Raw genomic sequence first — 19775 nt, 5'->3', positions numbered from 1 at the left:
AATGCTTGTCCTGCACTTGCAAGGAACCAATTCTTCAGTGCGATGCCACCTACTTCTCTGGAACTCCCTGATCACTGATATTAGATAGGCACCTTCACTGTGCTTTCCGTGCCTGCTAAAAGCTTGGTTCCACAAGCCTAGCAAGGCATTTTGTTTTATCGTGTATAATTGTAAATTTAAGGCAAGGGGAGTAAATTTAAGACATCAAATATCCTGGCATGGGCATATATACTTACCTGGACACTTTTTGAATTCAGTCAGCTTTCTGGCTGGTTCTGACAAAAGGAGTGGATGCAGGTCTCCAATTTCCTCCAGCTGCCTCCAGCTCTTCCTCTCAATCAAGGCTCTGTCCTCACTCCTACTGCAGTCGAGAGCCAGTATGCTGTAGTGCTTAGATTACCAGACCTGGGTTCAAATCCACACTCAGCTATGAGGCTCAGTGGGCAATTAATGGCCAGTCACTATCTCCCAGCTGAACTTACCTCACAGTGTTGCTGTCAGTATAAAAAGTAGGGAAAGCTCCTCGGGGGAAAGTATAATTAAAACAAACCACAAGGTGGCTGTAGCTAAGCTTAGTGAATATTGCAACCACTTCCAAGCTGAGTTCAAGGATTTTCTTTGTTGAGGCAAGAGAACAAAAGAGAGAAGGTATCCTTACTACTTTCAGAAAGGCATGTTCCTATCCAACAACATCTTTCGGATCTACATAAATACTTTGTGGCTGCACAATTACAAAGCTTTGATATACATATTCTGGCAACATCTTCCCTGGCACAGATAGGCTAAGGGCAAACTGTGACTATAGCTAGATTAAAAGGTGTGGTCTAAAATCATTAGGCACAGCAACATTCACACTTCTAATAATGAGGCAGATCATTGTGGGAGGTGACAAGGCACATAAAGAGCTCTCCCTTCTTCCAAACAGTCATGCAAGATTTTCCACCAACCACTATTAGAACTCAAAACACCACAATTTCTTCTCATATCATTTACATTACAGAATAATTGCAAGGCTGCTCTGTCAGGGCAGATGTGATCAGGGCTTCTCTTCTGTACAAGGGACAGAGAAAATGTTGGGTTTTCCCTCTTGGAACTGTTGTTGAAGCTGGCTACTATTGTAAGCCATGTTAACAGGACACCCATTTGTATTCAGAAATAATTTATTCTAGTAATAATTATCTACACACACAATAAATGAATTATTATAAAGTAACTTCCTGATTAATGTTTTGTATACAACAATTTTACTATGGGTGCTTTGGGGGGGGGCACTTATCTCTACTGTACAAGTTGCAACTGAAATAAAGACCTGATATAATTTCAATGTTGTTTTTTTAATGATGTCATTAGGAATAAAAATGCAGTCAGGAATAAAAGCCAAAAGAATCTCCAGAGAGGTATGCCTATCAACAGTCAATGTGTTGGCGAACAGCAACCCCCCCCCCGCTATTTCACAGCATTCTGTGTTTAAGGAGTTTTCCCATTAATTGCAACTATTTAGGAATTATGTCTAAGATGTTAGAAGAAGCAAACAATTGTAATCCATGAACTACTCCCCTCTACAAAGGCATACAGGGGGACAGATCAGACACCAGTTCATATCTAGGACTCTCTACCTGGGTGAAAAACAGGTATTGGCTTGGGGCTCATCATGTACTCCACATACTTCAGCTTGCAGGCAAGAGACAAGCAATGAAAAGGGAGATCCTGCAGGACTTACCACTATCTAGTCTGCCCCATTTTGATGTTACATGCTTTTATTTTGTTATCTGGTTGAGCTATGGCAAAATGACCCAACTTTGCATCATTAGAACATGCAGAGATGTTTATAGAGCTAAGAGATTCTACGTTTACAGCTACGTTTAAAATCGAGGATATTAACAAAGTAACATACCGGTAGTTCTTTAGGGTAAGAGTAATGAATGAGAACACATTTACAGTTTTTAAACTGTACTTAAGCCCAAAGTATACAGAATGTGCTCAACAGCTAACATGTTTCTTTATTTACAGCTCTCTACCAGATGCTTCCTTAAGGAGAGAAATCTGCAATAGGAACAAAGAAAATGCCACAGAACTAGAACTCAACAATAACAGGTAAGTCTATCTGGACTAAATGTAATCAACTTAATATGTGAAAAGTTTAGAAGAGTCACTATTTATGAGAATGATATATTTTTAATCAAAGTCATGTCATACACCAATTTATTACATAAATACATTTTCTTCATCAATATTTATCAACCTACTTGGGCCCAAATGATAGGGACTCTTAATGGCGCCCACAGATTTGAAGACATCCTGCACCGCTCAACAGAAAACTGACTTATTGGTAAAACAATAACTGACAATATTTGTATTGAATTGTCAATGGAATTTCCTGAAAGTTTAATTCTTTTCTTCACACTATTCAAAAGGTGTAACTTAAAATATTTATAGAATTTTGCTTAAATATGAACCCAGACACTAAATAGGCTTAAGAATGACCATCACAGAGTTTTCGAAAAATGTAGATGGGGTCAATATTACTACTTGGTAAACTACTGTGTGGTATATTGCCCTGCTGCAAAAACTAACGAAGAAGCTAGGAGTCCTCAAGGACTTAAAAAAAAAGGAATTACATAGCCAAGGACCCCACCTGGCCTACAAATGAATACAGCTGATACAGTGTCTCAGGGCATTTGAATACTTCAATTATTTCCCCTTTCTATAATAGTTTTATAATCCTGTCTTATTTAACCACTGTGTCTATACTATAAATAGTTCCAGTCACTGCCTTCTGTGCAGTCACATACACATAGTTTATTTATTTTGGTTTTATTTTATGTTTGTTTTGTTTGACAGTGGTCCATAATTGTATATGGACTATGTTTACTGTCATCAGATCCTGTTTGATAACACTGTATTTTGCAGAATTTTATATAACTTTCTTTTGAAATTTTATAAAAATTATTGGGGGGGGGAGAGAGAATCAATTACTTGTGCAGTTCCAGGAGTAGCTCAGAACGGAGATGACTAACCTTCATTATTTTACCTTGCAAGGTACACTGATCATTTAAAAAGAGACATTCTCTTCATAATTTTGGGAGCTTAGTTCCCCCCCCCCGGAAATATGTATTTTTCCCTTGTGCTATAAGAAAGGGAATGAGTTAAGGGACTAAGCAGAAATCTTTCTGTTTTGAATTTGCTGCCACAGGCTTGAAATTCATTATTCCTTACAAAAGGATACAAATTCTAACAAACCCAACGATTATTAAAGAAAGTTAAAAAAAATCATTTTCTTCACTAACAGAGACATTTGAGTTAACCGGCTTTTGTTAAAACTGATATATAAAAACATTTCTAATCCACCATCAGTGGTGAAGAGCAATATAACGCAAACATTTCACAAGGCAAGTCAGATTATTCCGGCCAGAGCAAAGGGATTTACACCACTTTACAAACAATTGCTGAAAAAGTGTATACATGTCTTTCACCAAAAACATGTTATCAATCAGAAGTACTGAGGCAGTTTTGACTTGATTCCTATGACTTCATTAATATATGAGGTAAGGGGAGGCAGATGTAAAACCATCCTTTGGTTAAAGAACTTGTGTTCCACGGGAAAAAGCCTTTTCCTTATTTTTTAACATGGACAACAAAATCTCTGAACTGTTTCTTCTGCTGAATGCCGAAAACAGCTTCGGTGTGAATTTGTGCCACCCTTAAACCAGGGTTGGGATGAAGAAGGAGACAGGAATTGAGCTCACACTCAGCAAGAACAATTCCCACAGCCTTTCACGCTGTTGATGATCTCTTCTTGCAGCTTCTTCCTTTCCTCATCTTTAGACAGGTGATTGGTTCTCTCCTCCCATTTGTCGTTAGTATTTCTGTTCAGCATCCTGCTGCTCTGTGTGTGCCACATTTCGTAGTAGAGGCTGCTGGGACTGGTAAGGAGATCTATATGCCTGCCACGCTCTGCAACTTTACCCTGTTTTTTTAAAAAAAACAAAACAAAACATGAAGTCAGTGATCAAAACAGACTCAAGCAGGAAGGAACAAACAGTGCACATTTTGAATAAGGAAAGAGTACTCTTGGCTACTCAGTGTTTTCTCCTTTCTTCCATGCCCCTCTTACATCTTAGCTCATCTATAATGTCGCCTCTTACTTGTCTTGTCTATAAACCAAAAAGTTCTAAATACTGCAACTTTTCCACATAGCAGGCTTTCCACCCCCAATCATTTTGTTTGCTCCTCTTTGAACTTTTATGAACTTGACAATATCCTTTTTGAAGTGAGGTAGCCAGAACTGCACACAGTATTCCAGAAGCAGTTGCACCATAGATTTATATAAAGGAGTTGTGCTATAGACAGCTTATTCTTCATTTCCTAATGATCCCTTGCATGGAATTTGCCTTTCCCACAGCTGCCGCACCCTAGGTCAACATATTTATCAAGCTAACTGCTATGACCCCAAGGTCTCATTCTAGCCAGTCACTGCCAGTTCAGGCCCCATGAGTGTATGTGTGAAATTTAGATGCTTGGGCCCTGACATGCACCACTTTACACTTGTTTACATTGAATTGCAAAAGTCCTTTGGGAGCTCTTCACAATCTCTTTAGGTTTTAACAATCCTAGACAATTTAGTATCAGCAAACATGGCCACTTCACTCTCACTCTTAACTCTAGATTGTTTATAAACCAGTTAAAAAGCACAGGTTGCAATATTAATCATTGGAAGACTCCACTTTCTACACCTCTCCATTTGAAGAACTGTCCATTTATACCTACTCTTTGCTTCCTGCAACTTAACCAATTTCTGAACCACAAGAGGACCTCTCCTCTTATTCCTTGGCAGTTAAGCTTACTCAGGAGTCTTTGATGATGCACTTTGTTGAAAGCTTTTTGAAAGTAGAGGTACATTATTGTCGACCAGATCATCTTTATCTATATGCTTGTTGGCACTCTCAAAGTATCTGATAGGTTTATGAGACAGGACTTGCCCTTGCAGAAGCCATGCTGGCTCTGCTTCATTACAACTTGTTCTTCTATATGCTTCATTATTTTATTTTTAACCACAATTTCCACCAGTTTTCCCAGGACAAACATTAAGCTAACCAGCCTGAAATTTGCAGAATCCATCCCCGTAGATCCTTTTTAAAAAATTGGTGTTATAAAAACTGGTGTTCCCCTTGAGTATGATGATAACTCCCCCCTTGTGCACGGAACTGGCATTTGGACAGTGGAGTTTGCTGTTAGCAAATATGATGCAAGTTGCCTTAGGTACTTTTGTGGAAATGTGAGTTACAATTTATTTAAAGCAAAAAATAATAATACTAGAGATGATCCAATTGCAACAGGGTATGGTGTATTAAATTTCTCATTTAGTGAAGAATATCTTGCTGGAGAAGAAATGTGCACGTGGATGTGATCTTATTGTCATATTTCTATTGAATGGCAAAACAATTGCATGGTTTTGAAAAGTAGTCACATTCCTGGTACGCTTTCTTGTAGATGCACATCAGAAATGCAGCAGAGTAAGAACAGAACACATGCACTAGGGTTTATGAAACACACAATGCTTCTTCCACCACCCAGTGAAACTAAGTCACCTAAGTCACCCAGTGAAACTAAGTAGGCAATATTACCAGTTTGCTCCTATGTCCTTGAGCGTTTGTGAAAATGCATGCACACTTTCAGCTATTGATAACTGATGGAGAGCGTGTTCCTAGTGAAATGACCTTCAAGAAAGCTGGGCTATATTCTTTAGCATGGCTGGATTTTAAGAAAGATTGCATAACTCCAGAGAGCAGATTACAAATTGTGTACCTTCGAAAGACTCACACCCAGATTACTACAGCAACTTTCTACCAGGAAATTGGGTCTCACCTGATCCAGGACAATGATTTCATCTGCATCAACCACTGTTGACAATCTGTGTGCAATAAAAATGGATGTTCTGTGTTTCACCACATCCCTCATGGCACTCAAGATGTTCTGTAAGATTAAAGATACTGTATGTGAAGCATTGAACATTTTATGCCTTAAGGGACCATCTTAAGAAAGGTATCAAATGAAAATAAACAAAATAAAAAATAATTTCCTCCCCTTCCAGTAGCACCTTAGAGACCAACTAAGTTTGTTCTTGGCATGAGCTTTCGTGTGCATGCACACTTATTCAGATACAGGTGTCTGAAGAAGTGTGCATGCACACGAAAGCTCATACCAAGAACAAACTTAGCTGGTCTCTAAGGTGCTACTGGAAGGGGAAAAAAATATTTTTTATTTTGTTTTGACTATGGCAGACCAACACGGCTACCTACCTGTAAATTAAAATAATTTAATCGCTTGTTAAGAAGAGTCACCAGCAATTCCAAAGTCACTACATAAGAAAGAGGTGGCTAGTTTGAGAAACAAAAGTGCAAGGATTCAGGGGCTAGCTACTTTGAAAACTTCTAATACTGATATTACCAAAGCTTTTCCAGTCTAGATATCCCAACAGGGGCTTTGCTGGGCTTCTAAATCTAGTTTCTAAATAAGGGTAGTGGTTTATTTTTGCTTCCTGTAGAAAAGCAGTTCCTTTAAAAATGAACTTGGGCAGCACAAGACATACATTTTGCTACTTTGCTGATTGCTTGGTGCACACATTGGCGGGGAAAGACGTGATTTTTTAACTTGATGCTTTTAAAGTGCAGCTGTGTTGTGTAAATATTCAGCTTCGTTTGACAACCTCACAATAATTATATCAAAATGAAAAGGCAAGAAGCAGAACATTCACTAGAAATTCACATTCCAATCTGTGAATAGAATCCAATGAGGTTACTCTTGAAAGGTATATATTTTAACTTACTACACACTAGAAGGGACCATGTGCCTCAACTGACTGCCAGCAGGCTGGCAACCTTATGAGTGGAGGTCAACAGGTTATTTACTTCAAGTAATCTAAAGTGAACAGAGACACTTAGCAACCAACAACTTCATATTTGCTACAGACAGGATGATTGGTTTAGAAAATTATTGTTGGTGCTGAAATTTCTGTATTTAACAGTTATGAAAGTCTGATGCAGCTGCTACAGTAATATCATGACATGTGTGTCACAACATCTTGATGTTTTACAGCTCTACTTGTGAATATAAAGTGATACCAGGCCAGAGTTCTATGTGCACCCAACCTGTATTTCAGTTAGGATGCTCCACGAAAAGGTTTTGTAGCAACCACCTGTTTCCCCTTCATATCACACTGAGCAGGACAGGTGATCCCAAGTACTTCACAGGATACAAGAGATTATGCTGGAACCTGTTTAGAACAGGTCCAAACTATTTCTGTATCCAGCTCAAGAAGGGTTGCACCCAACTTCTGGCCTTTGTGGCAGGATTGTATAAGGATGGAGCAGGAAAAGTAATGTGTTCTGTAGCTTAATTTACCTCTTCTGTAATTGAATCTAAAGATGAAGTAGCTTCATCATAGAGGATAATAGGAGGATTCTTCAAGATTGCTCTGGCTATAGCGATTCTCTGCTTTTCTCCACCTGAAAAGATTAAACAAACACACTGAGGGTTATTTTTACCCTTTAATAACCCGACACCAGCACATTTTCTTCACCCACCCAGTGAAATGCCCTTTGCTCCTTCAAAGCTATCAAAGACTCCAAGCAACTCCAGATGAAGGCTATAGTTTAAATATAATCAAACAACGAACAAAACAAACGCAGCATTGGAACAACAAGTCTTATCAGAATGAATAAGACATTCTTCAAGAAAAGTCAAAACGTACAATCAACTGTCATTCCATAGCTAAGCTACTATTTAGGGCTGCATTCAGACAGGGTTTTCTGAGTATCAGGTGGGCTCATCCAGTATGACTGACAACTGCAGGTGATGCGGAAATTGTGCCTTTTAGAGGAGCACATATTAGCAAAAACAGCACCTATCTTAGAGCAGGGGTCAGCAACCTTTCTCAGCCGTGGGTCTACCACCCCTCAGACCATGTGGTGGGCCGGACTATTTTTTTTTTGGGGGGGGAATGAATGAATTCCTATGCTCCACAAATAACTCAGATATGCATTTTAAATAAAAGGACACATTCTACTCATGTAAAAACACGCTGATTCCCAGACCATCCACAGGCTGCATTGAGAAGGCGATTGGGCTGCATCTGGCCCCTGGGCCTTAGGTTGCCTACCTCTGTCTTACGAGTCTATTCCTGCACATCACACGTTGCCAGTTATAGCTGAGAGCATAAAGACTGGCTATAGAGGAACCAGGTGTATCCAGGGTGCAATTTTCTCCCAATTCACTAAGGTTACCATTAGGCCAACTTTTCCATGCCACTTTGGATACAAGTTGTGCTATTTTTTTATTTTTAAAAATACACCCATTTGGGGCTTTAGGGGCACTGCAAGTAATTAATGGCTATATATGCATCTGCCTTCCTGTGCTGCATTTCAAAGATTTGACAAGGCTTCCATTTAATTCTTTCATATTCTTGGTGATATGACCTCCTAACTAACACTGACTTGTTTTAGCAAACCACTTTAGGAGGATAATAATCTCATTTCACTTTGAGCCTTAAGTGGCTGTGCTGAAGCTGAGCAATAAACAGAAATTGAACTATTCACCCAAGATGAAAATTCTGCTTTTCTCCCCCTTCATAACAGCCTAGTCTGAAGTGTGTTGCATTTTTTTACTGCCTGTATCTGAAAGACAATGCAATGACCGCATAATGCATAATGGCCTATTCCCCTTGGTCTCCTCCCATGTCCGTTTCACATTCTATGCATGTCACTCTCATGACAAAAAATTAAAATGTGAGAAGGATTTCTTTAACATGTAACTGCCCAGACAGACACTATGTGGAGCTCAGCATGGGTTCATAGAACTCTTGCACTCCAGGGTCAATTCAAATGTGACCAAATGCCTCCATGGAAAGTTATTCTGCATAAGAAATTGTACTGACCATATGAAAATGGCACCCATACTTTTTGCTGCATATACATGCACTGCTAACAGATTGGATGCCCAGCACATACATCCGAGAATATTGTACAAAAGTTTCTCATTTGACAATCTCATGACACTTTGGTAGTTTGATTCAAACACTGTGTTTGCCTAAAATGTGTGCAGGAGGTTCGTGGATTTCATCCCTGTCTTGCACCCCAGATTGCTCTAATTATGGTGTAGTATTATGTCATCAAGGCTAACTGCGGCTAATGGTAACTAGATTTCTGTGTAACTAGGATTCTGCATAACTCATTTCAAATGGTTACGAATTGGGTTTTTTTTAAATAAAACTAGGGTGTTTTTTTGTGCAGCAATGGTATAACATGAAATGCAGCCCTTAAACATCTGTTTTCCTGGAAATGCAGTTGCTGCTTATTGCTCTCCCCACATCATATTGCAAAGCTGCTTATTTATAACTGCAGTTTCTATGCTTCAGATCACAATTAAATTCATCCTTACTCGATCTTCAAATCCTCATGAATGAAATCCTACAACGTTCTGAGTGTGCAAGTCCTACAAAATTAGTGCCAATCATACAAAACTACACAAAAGACTGCAGTCATTATTGGCTTTGTTCTGTCCAAAATAATTTCACAGGTTTATATTTTCAAATAAATCAGGTTTTAAGCACACAGTTTAAAATTTTAAACCTAGCAATAATGAAATGAAGGGAAAGATTTATCATTATTACATAAGTAGTAAATGAAGAAAGCTTTACTTTCATTATATTTAAATACCACAGACTATGATTTTGAAATACAGCGACAACTTTCTGATACCACATATTACATCCCCATTGCATGTGACTCTACTAACAGGTTTTCGTTCTGCAGGTGTGGAAGCAGTTTGGATCATTCTTCCAATTAAGTGGTTATATAAAAAGTGCTGGGTACATGTAGGAGGAAGTAACTACAGTGGTACTTTGGGTTACAAACACTTCGATTACAAACACTTTGGGTTATAAACTCTGCTAACCTGGAAGTAGTACCTCAGGTTAAGAACTTTGCCCCAGGATGAGAACAGAAATCGCGTGCTGGCAGCACGGTGGCAGCGGGAGGCCCCATTAGCTAAAGTGGTACCTCAGGTTAAGAACGGACCTCCAGAACGAATTAAGTACATAACCAGAGGTTCCACTATACTACAAACAGATTCAAGACTTAAGCAAGAAAATACCGTATATACTTGAGTATAAGCAGACATTTTCAGCACATATTTTATGCTGAAAAAGCCCCCCTCGGTTTATACTCAAGTGAGGCGGGCGGTGGCGGCGGAGGGACGAGCGGCCTGAAAGGAGCCCTTTTTCGCCACTGGCCCCTCCGCCACCACCCGCCTCTCGCAAGGGCAGGCACAGGAATTGTGGTTGGGAGAGCAGGGGCGAGCAGCCCGAAAGGGCTGCTTTCAGGCTGCTGCTCCTTCCTCCTCCTCCACCTTTGCTGCTGTCGGCGGAGGAATGAGCAGCCTGAAAGCAGCCCTTTCGGGCTGTTCCTTCCTCCTCCCCCGCCAGTTTGTGGTGTGGTGAACCGGCTTATATTCGAGTCAATAAGTTTTCCCAGTTTGGGGGGGTAAAATTAGGTGCCTCGGCTTATATTCGAGTATATACGGTGTGTGGAGATATTTTAAAAACAAGTGGATTTAAAAAGAGCCAGTTTCCTTTTAGATTATTCAATTCTTTAGTTTTAATGAAGTCACTGTTCTTCTTATGTTGAAAGGATGTACACCAGGACTACTGTAGGAATACTGCATATTAATTATATGAAGTACGCAGCATTAGCATCCTCCAGTTAGAGAAGCAAATGTCCTGCAGCCAATACTATGCTGTGGAAGATGGAATCTGTTTCTTAGAAGTATGAGACACCCCACAGTTTCCATTACATAGGGCTCAGCATCTGAATAGGGCTATTACTACTACTACTACTGCAATTAAAACACAACATTGATATTAAAACACTGTATTGTGCAGTATTAAAAACCATTTTAAAAAAACAATTTACATTGTTGACATGGGATAGATGTTATTTCACACAAAGATCAATGTCCTTCATTTCAGGTTCATCTATCTCAAATACTTTAGAGCCATGCAGTCATATATTCCCCCAAATATGTAATAAAAACCAAGCACTCTAGCCTCCTTCTGCCTACCAATCTATGCCAAAAAAACCACACACACCAAGCAGAGTGAAGCAAATAAAAGCCATTCTAACAGTATTGCATAATATCTACTTACAACAGAATGCTCCCCTCCTTATCATTGTATTTAGGGTTTAAGGCTAAAGAATCCTAGAGATATTATCCCACAAGACAAATAGTCACTGTTTTCTTTAACATGAAACCAACATGTCTGATACCCAAGAAATTCACAAAAAAGCTAAAAGGCCAGTGCTAAGGGGCAGAGGATAGGGATAATGGGTTCCCTATCCCCCTTAAGCCCAATTCTGACATTAAATCCTCACATTTACACACAGCCAAACAGCACGTTACTAGGACCATAAAACAATTCCAGTCTTTAAATTACTTCATTTTCAACATGACCTCCTAACATAGGTTAGTATTTATTATAGAGAAGTTGCACATTTACAGCCCATCATTTTTACTCAGATCAGATGCACTATGAAATATCTTTATACTTGCCTAAGACTAAAAAGCATACATCTTTCATTCCACACAGCAGCCATGAATCATCTAAATTCTAGTTAAATATTCTGTTGAACACAGCTGCATTATTGGCCACATTACATTTTGGCAGTGGGGAGGAATGAAGAATAATGGTAGCTCTCTGCTCTCTATACCACAGGCTTCTAATTGGCTTCATGGTCAGTGTTGGAATTTCAAGGCAGCTGGACTACCATTTAATAATAAAGTCGGCATTTACCTTACTGCAAAGCAAGTCACCTTACCAAAAGCTGGGGTGAGCTACAAGCTTGAGGCTAGCAAAAAGATTGGAAAGATGGAGAAAAGTTGCACATTTGTCAACCTACCTGACAGCTTCAGACCTCGCTCTCCCACTTGTGTGCTGTACCCATTGGGCATTCTGAGAATAGCATTATGGATTCCTGCAAGCTTTGCAACGGCATAGACTTCTTCTGCAGAGGCATTCATGTTACCATATAAGAGGTTGTAGAATATGGTGTTATGGAACAGAACAGAATCCTAGGACACATGCAAGCAGAACAATACCTCTCAAAACATGAAATGCCAATTGACAAGTCAGAGGGTTTTCTGAAATGCCAATAGTGAATTGTCTGGAATCTTTCACTAAGCCCCTTCAGGCAACAGCATTTCCAGTGACATTTTAATGAGGGGTTAAAGATGCTGCAAGGATAATTCTCCTCCAAGAAAGCAAAAGGGGTGTGTGAGAGACAAGAGCGAATAGATAATTTCTGTTGTTTTGGCAGAAATCAGAATGATTATATAACTTAAGATGCAGCACTGAAAGCTCATGGGGTTAGCTGAAATATCTTCATTCACATTCTGATACTACTAAATTATCAGAGCTTCCCAAACCATGAAAATTTGGCATTTTTTCACTTTATTTAAAATATTTGAATTCTACCTTTATGCTGCTTAAATGAAAGCAGGTAAGATAATCAACAGTATATGATACAAAATCACATATAAATGAAATCACATTAACAATTGGATGGTAAGATGCATAAGGGCAAAAATACAAACTAAAAACAGCAATATGTCAAATAAACTTGATCTAAGATGATACCTGAAAAACATAAGCAAGAAACTAGCAAACATGTCTGAAAAGAAGACATGAGTCTGCCAGTGAAGAGACCCAGATTCTGTTAACTACCTAACCACAGAGAACAGAGGGACTTCCAAGGAGGCCTTTATTGATGGGCTCTGCAACTCCCTTTTTTGGAGAAGTCCATTTAGGCCTCCTCTATGATGGTGGTTAAAGCCCTTTTATCTCCTGCTGCTTCTTTTTGATGTGTTTCATGACCCTGCTTTCTTGCTTGCTCTTCTATATACTATTATGTAATTTATAGATTTATTTTATTTTGTACTTTATCTTATTTGCCTTGGACAGCATTGTGTGGAGTGGTGGAATATAAAGCAATAAAATTTCATGGAACTCACTCAAGAACTTCATTTAAGTTTCTTGAAATGGACAAATACTAGAAAAGTGAAGACAAGATCTGGACACAATTTCTATTTTCTGTCTACCAAATATTCTTATTTTCCACGTCACTGGTATTTTTAGTGTTTTTATAATAAATATATGTAATTTGTTTTTTTAAAAAGTAGTAACTAGTAATACCTGGAAGATCTTATGTCTCCACATGGGCCTGCATGTATTCCTCTATTCCTCAGAGGCCCTTTGGCTTCCCCCATCATCTGAGGTGGCTACATCTCTAGATCCTTTAGATCTATCCAATTACCGCCCAGTTTCGAATCTTCCGTACCTGGGTAAGGTAATTGAGAGCGGTTGCTGAACAGCTTAGCGGATTTCTGGAGGAAACATTGGCTTTGGACCCATTCCAGTCCGGCTTCCGCCCTGGTTATGGGACCGAGACAGCTTTGGTGGCGCTAATGGATGATCTCCGTAGACAGCTGGATCGAGGCGGATCGGGCCTGCTGATCCTTTTAGATTTATCAGCAGCCTTTGATATGGTCGACCATGATCTTTTGGACCACCGCCTTGCCGACGTGGGGATTCAGGGCACAGTCCGACAATGGCTGCGCTCCTTTATCTCAGGTCGGGGACAGAGAGTGGTGCTAGGGAGGGAGTTGTCGCCGCGACACTCCTTGGTGTGTGGAGTTCCGCAGGGCGCAATCCTTTCCCCGATGCTTTTTAATATCTTTATGCGCCCTCTTGCCCAGATTGTCCGGAGTTTCGGGCTGGGTTGTCATCAATATGCTGATGACACCCAGCTTTATCTATTGATGGAAGGCCGCCCTGACTCGGTCCCGGACACACTGACCAGATGCTTGGAGGCTGTGGCTGGATGGATGCGTGGGAGCCGGTTGAAGTTAAACCCTTCGAAGACAGAGGTCCTCTGGCTGGGTCGAGACGACATGGGGTCGGGGGGCCAACTCCCATCTCTTGCAGGGGTGCAATTAGTGCCAGCGCCTTCTGTCAGGAGTTTGGGTGTAACCTTTGACGCCTCACTTTCTATGGAGGCGCAGGTTACAGCTACAGCAAAGGTGGCATTTTTCCATCTCCGCCGTATTAGGCAGTTGGCCCCCTACCTCTCTCGCCCTGATCTGGCCACAGTGATCCATGCGACGGTCACCTCCAGACTTGATTATTGTAACTCGCTCTACGCGGGGCTGCCCCTGAAGCTGACCCAGAAACTCCAGCGGGTGCAGAATGCCGCGGCGAGGCTCCTCACGGGGTCTTTGCCGCAGGACCACATTCATCCAGTGCTTTACCAGCTGCACTGGCTCCCGGTGGAGTACAGGGTCAGGTTTAAGGTGCTGGTTTTGACCTTTAAAGCCCTATGCGGCTTAGGACCCTCATACCTAAGGGACCGCCTCTCCTGGTATGTCCCAGGTAGGACCTTAAGGTCCTCAAATAATAATTTGTTGGAGGTCCCGAGCCACAAGGACGCTAGGTTGGCTTCAACTAGGGCCAGGGCCTTCTCAGTACTGGCCCCGACTTGGTGGAACAGTCTGGCACAAGAGACCAGGGCCCTGCGGGATTTGGCATCTTTCCGCAGGGCCTGCAAGATGGAGCTGTTCCACCTAGCCTTTCGGTTGGTTTCAGTTTAACCCTGATGTTTCGTTCTTTTGGGGTGATTGATGGGCTACTTAAAAATGAGGCTGAAGTTTAGATTTAGTTTTTAAATTGTATTTTAATCTGTATTTTAATGAACTTTTTATGTTTTTGTTGTGGTTTTTATTGGTGTTAGCCGCCCTGAGCCCGGTTTGGCGGGGAAGGGCGGGGTATAAATAAAAATTTATTATTATTATTATTATTATTATTATTATTATTATTATTATTATTATTACTAGGTGGTGCCCTGGCTTTGGAATTCTCTCCCCACAGAGGCTTGCTGGAAGACCACTCTGCTAAATAAAGATGTTTTTATTTTGCTTTAACTCTTGCAGATTTGCTACTTGGATGCTGCTTTTGCAGAGTAGCTGTTACAGCTTATTTTCAGTCTACTGGCTATTTCATCATGTTACAATATTTAATGGTATGACAGCCTGAAAATGTGTTTGAAGAGCAGTGTGTAAATCTAAATAAAGACTGAGAAAACTGTAATTCTTGCCCATGTTTAGTGAAACTCTTTATGGTTGTTCTTCCTTTGTGCCCTGGACTGTCATCCTGAGCTGCTTCATTGCTCCTGTTTTCAAATCAACACTGCAGTAGCTGTGGCTACAGCATCAGATGTTTGCAGGGAATTATGGGTTCCAAAAGATTAGAAACACAATACCTGAGGTACAACTCCTATGGATTTTCTCAGGCTGTCCAAACTGATGTTTCGTATGTTCTGGCCAGAAATGTAAATCTCCCCCTTCTGAGGTTCAAAGAAGCGAAACAATAATCTTACTATTGTGCTTTTCCTAAAAACCAACCAACCAACGAACAAACAAACAAAAACACGAGAAACAAAGTTAGAACTTGGGTTACTTGCTTGGTGTATCTTTATCACGATTTTAAAATGAAAATCAATAAATCAATAAATCAATGATGCAGAATTTTGCGCATCTGTTTACCCACCCTGACCCACTGCCTCCTACAATGGCCACTTTTCTTCCTGCAGGGACTTCAAAAGACACGCCACTGAGGACTTTCTGCCCCTCAAGGTATTCAAAGTGCACGTTATCAAAGGCGATGGAAGCAGTCTGTGGTGTGATCTGCAGGGGCGGAGCCAGCTCTTTATCCTATTGAAAGAAAAGCGCTGCTTTACACACTGCCCAGAAGGTATTTCAAAGAGCTTAGCAAGCTAAACAATGGATCTAATTCAGTGCAAGCTACAGCCACTGTTGTCTCCAAGGGGAAAAAACCTAGCCATTTCAGTCACACAGGTAAGAGTATCTTCTACCTGCCCCCCGCCCCCTATATTTTCTATAAAGTTCAAGAATTTCTGATGTAATAGTCTGGCTTCTAGGCAGCGTTCTGCACAATAAATTCTGCATCATTAATTAAAAGTGATAAAATAATACTTCAATGCCTGGCATGCACACAAAGTATGACAATGACAAACACACTGCTTTGGCTTTCAAAAAAAAAAGGGGGGGGGGAGAAGCTCTTTCAGAGACACATGTTCAAATAAAGCTTCTCCACTAACCATTTTTCTAAAAGAACAAACACAAGTTCCTCACATGTAGCATTCCTTTTTCAGAAGAAAAATAGCTATCAGATGAAGCAAAAATAACCCAACAAGGTGACTGCATTCATTCTAACATATCTGGCAAAGGTTTTAAGCAGCATTTTATGGGTAAATCACAGAATCATAGAGTTGGAAGGGATCCCCAAGGGTCAGTTAGTCCAACCCCTGCAATGCAGGAATCTCAACATGTAGTCCCCCATCCTGTGTGAAATCATACCAGACCTTGCTTAGCTTTGCATAAAGGGCTAACAGTTTTATTGCTGCACAATACTCACTTTAATTTTTGAGTCTACATTAAGCAGTGTGAACAAGACATTCATGTCTATTAGCGCTTGCCTCGTCTCTCTGTACACCGTTCCCAGAAAGTTAAGGGGCAAAGAAAGTTGGAACAACAGTCCATTCACCATTACCAGATCGCCAACTGTTAGGTTACCTTAATTAAAAAAAAAAGAGGGCTTAGAGTATGTTTGCTTGCCAGACATCTACCACACTTTTTAGTCATTTAGTTCTGCTCTTCAACACAAGCTGCAGCAACTTCAAAACAAGCTATAATTTATCCAGTTAATTAATCCTCTACTTTTAAGGTATGAGTGCAAGTTACTTTCTAGATGGTTTTTAAGTTCTCTGCCTTGCTTGGAGGGCAAGGCCTACACATCACATCAGCTCTGGAAGCCCAGGGATGCTTGTGCAAGATCTTGCAGGAACTCAGATTGCCAGGCAAGATATCGTAAGAGCCTCCCAGAGCAGGTGTAACCCCAAGTGAGCCTGACACAAAAAGAGCTTTTAAGTTTTCCACCCTGCTGTAATTTAACCTGCACAATTTCAACTAGTCTGCCTTCAACAGCATATGACTGAAACTGCACATGTTAAATGCACGTAAGATGTAATCCTACCGTATTGTCTTTGCTTAGGACATGTCAGCTGATTTCCACCCATGACCAAGAAGTGGGTACTTCTTAAAAACTACTTTGTGGTACATCTTCCTTTCCACTGAATGCTAGGTGCTATCTGGGTGATTCAGCCACAAGATTTCCACAACCAATGAACTGATTCTTTTCCAGAATTTTAAGAATCCCTGCAGTCTGATTGTGATAAAGCTGCTCTAAAACCAAAATATAGTCCTTTAAAGTAAACCTATTTGAAGAACTGTCTCAAGAGACAGACAGATGTTGTTTGAAAGGAAAGGAAAATTTAAAAGGTCATTCATTCTTTTAGTTCACTTGCTTGCAATTAAGGAATTTAGTGCTTCTCTTTAGGACTCTATACTTCCAAGCATGCATGCAACATAAAAGACACGAGTTTTAGACACAAACAGGGTACCTGCAATAATTCCTTTGCTAGCCAGTACCATGATGGCTGTTAGCCCAATGCTGAATATAGCACTTTGTCCAAAGTTCAGCAGAGCTAAGGTAGTGGTAGTCTTCAGTGAGGCATTTTCATAGGTCTTCAAATACCCATCATATCGCTGAGCTTCATACTTTTCATTATTGAAATACTAGTAAGTAGGGGGGAAACAATGTAAGGAGTCTCAGCATGCTTAGGATTGTACTTCATAAATTATTCTTTAATATAGCCTTCCCCAATCTGGTGTTCTTGAGATTGCTTTGGACTACAGCTCCCATCTGTCCCTGTCCATGCAGCCGGGCTTGCTGGAGTTGATGGGAGTTGTAATCCAAAGCGTTGGCAGGGGGTACTGGGTTGGGGGAGGGCGTTTTAGTACATAACTAGCTAAACACTCTATAAAGCAGTTTATTGCTGCTTCAACAACCTAGCCCCAGTACCCGACCTTCCAGCTCTGGACGCATCAAATGTCATGCCTGCCTGTCTCCTTTTCTTGGTGGCCGACAGCTACTCAGTTACAGCTGCTACTGCCCTGCACCCATGACATTTTAAATTTATTCTAATACTATTCACAATATTATCCCCTTTCCTCAAGGGATCCTCCCCCACCCTACCATAATATTATTACCACATCAATCCAAAGAGGCAAGATTAGGCTGTGGGACAGCAACTGTCCAGTGCTACTCAGTGAGCTTCATGGCTAAGTGGAGATTTGAACCTGGTCCTACGTTTGACTCTCTCACAACTACACAACATATACCAGGGATGTCTAGCTCAAAGCATGTTTTGGTAGTGACTTGAAAAGCAAATCAAGAGGGACAAGGCCAAATACACAGGAGGATCTTTTTTATGTAAGTGAAAAATGGTAAGCAAACCCAGATAACCAACAGGTTTATAAAAGTACATTTCTCCACTAAAATGTCACTTTGTTTGAAGATAATAGCATAAATGGAGAAAATACTCAAAGACAAAATATATGAAAATTCTGGAGAACTACATAAGCTGGGGTTAATTCTGCAAGTCATTATTAATAGAAGGAAGCAGATACAAGTTCCTTTTGAGTAAAATCAAGATAAATAAATGGATAATAAAGTCTATCCTACTTAATAACAATATGAAGTTAAAAACGTTAATGGCTCACCTTCACAGTTTCATAATTCAGCAGCGAGTCAATTGCAGCGTTACCTGCATCATTATCTGCTTTATTCATTTCTATCCTAAATTTAGTTCTGCAAGACAAAAGGTTTGCATATAGATTTGTTCTCACCACAGCTCTATAAACCAGCTAATCCTAACCAGTTAGGGAAAATGCCTTACCTCCATTGTGTAACTCCTATTGTGAATACTGTGTATGCTCCCAATGTCCCCAAGGTTACTAGTGCAAACTGTGCACCACATTTATAATACTGAATGAGGAAAGAGAAAGAAGGGAGAATGTCAGTACAGTAATGGTTTTCTATCATTTTGGTTACAATGCCGACAGAGAGAAATCTATTTTGACAAGATGTACCATGAAATAAAAGGGAAATGATTCTGTAAAGATAAACCAGAAGCACAGTGGGATGACTGAAAGAAAAATAGTGATACTACAGCATTCCCCATTCTGGTGCCCTCTAGCTGTTTGGGACCACAACTCCCTGTATACTTCCCATGAACATACCTATATGATGCTTGGGCTGATGGGAAATGTAAGCCAACAGATATGGAGTGCACCAGGCACTAGGCTAGGGCAGACAATGTTCTGAACTGCATTTGAGGCTGTTGAAAGGTCCAAATGTGCATAGTACAAACATATGGTAATTTCAGCAGCCCTGCATGTACTCCAATACACACAGATGCACTTTGCACATGAGCTGCTGTATTCAGATTTTTTGCTTCGATGATATGGATGTGTGAAGAGACACACCTAAGCTGTCAACTGAACTCAATAGAAAAACTGTTTCAGATGCATGTGCTTTGTAGGAACATGTCGGAACAGACTCCTATGAGAGGGTGGACTTGCATTCCTTGAAGGTTTTTAAGCAGAGGATGAGTGGCCACCTGTCATGTGTGATCTAGTTGAGATTCCTGCATTGCAGGGGGTGGACTAGATGACCCTCGGGGTCTCTACAACTCTACAATTCTGTGAATGAAATTGTTGGCTCATTATATGACATCTGATTTCTAGGG

The 19775-nt window shown here is 40.4% G+C and overlaps 1 protein-coding gene across 2 annotated transcripts in view; it reads right to left on the bottom strand.

The window, feature by feature from the left end:
• Positions 1–2155: 2155 nt before the first annotated feature.
• ABCB7 (ATP binding cassette subfamily B member 7) overlaps positions 2156–19775 on the bottom strand; it is a 55002-nt gene continuing 37382 nt past the window's right edge. For both annotated transcript variants that reach the window (XM_033137149.1, XM_033137150.1), the window contains 10 exons: positions 18924–19012; positions 18748–18835; positions 17586–17760; positions 16541–16698; positions 15653–15816; positions 15366–15495; positions 11952–12123; positions 7402–7505; positions 5866–5973; positions 2156–3967 (listed from right to left, as the gene is read on the bottom strand). In XM_033137149.1, the coding sequence (XP_032993040.1) occupies positions 3749–3967; positions 5866–5973; positions 7402–7505; positions 11952–12123; positions 15366–15495; positions 15653–15816; positions 16541–16698; positions 17586–17760; positions 18748–18835; positions 18924–19012 (1407 nt within the window). In that variant the 3' untranslated portion in view covers positions 2156–3748. The remainder of the gene's footprint in view (positions 3968–5865; positions 5974–7401; positions 7506–11951; positions 12124–15365; positions 15496–15652; positions 15817–16540; positions 16699–17585; positions 17761–18747; positions 18836–18923; positions 19013–19775) is intronic.

Source organism: Lacerta agilis, chromosome Z (assembly GCF_009819535.1).
Source record: "Lacerta agilis isolate rLacAgi1 chromosome Z, rLacAgi1.pri, whole genome shotgun sequence".
Classification (NCBI taxonomy): domain Eukaryota; kingdom Metazoa; phylum Chordata; class Lepidosauria; order Squamata; family Lacertidae; genus Lacerta; species Lacerta agilis.
Note: the sequence above shows the minus strand (reverse complement) of the source record. Positions and strands in the feature narration are given on the sequence as shown.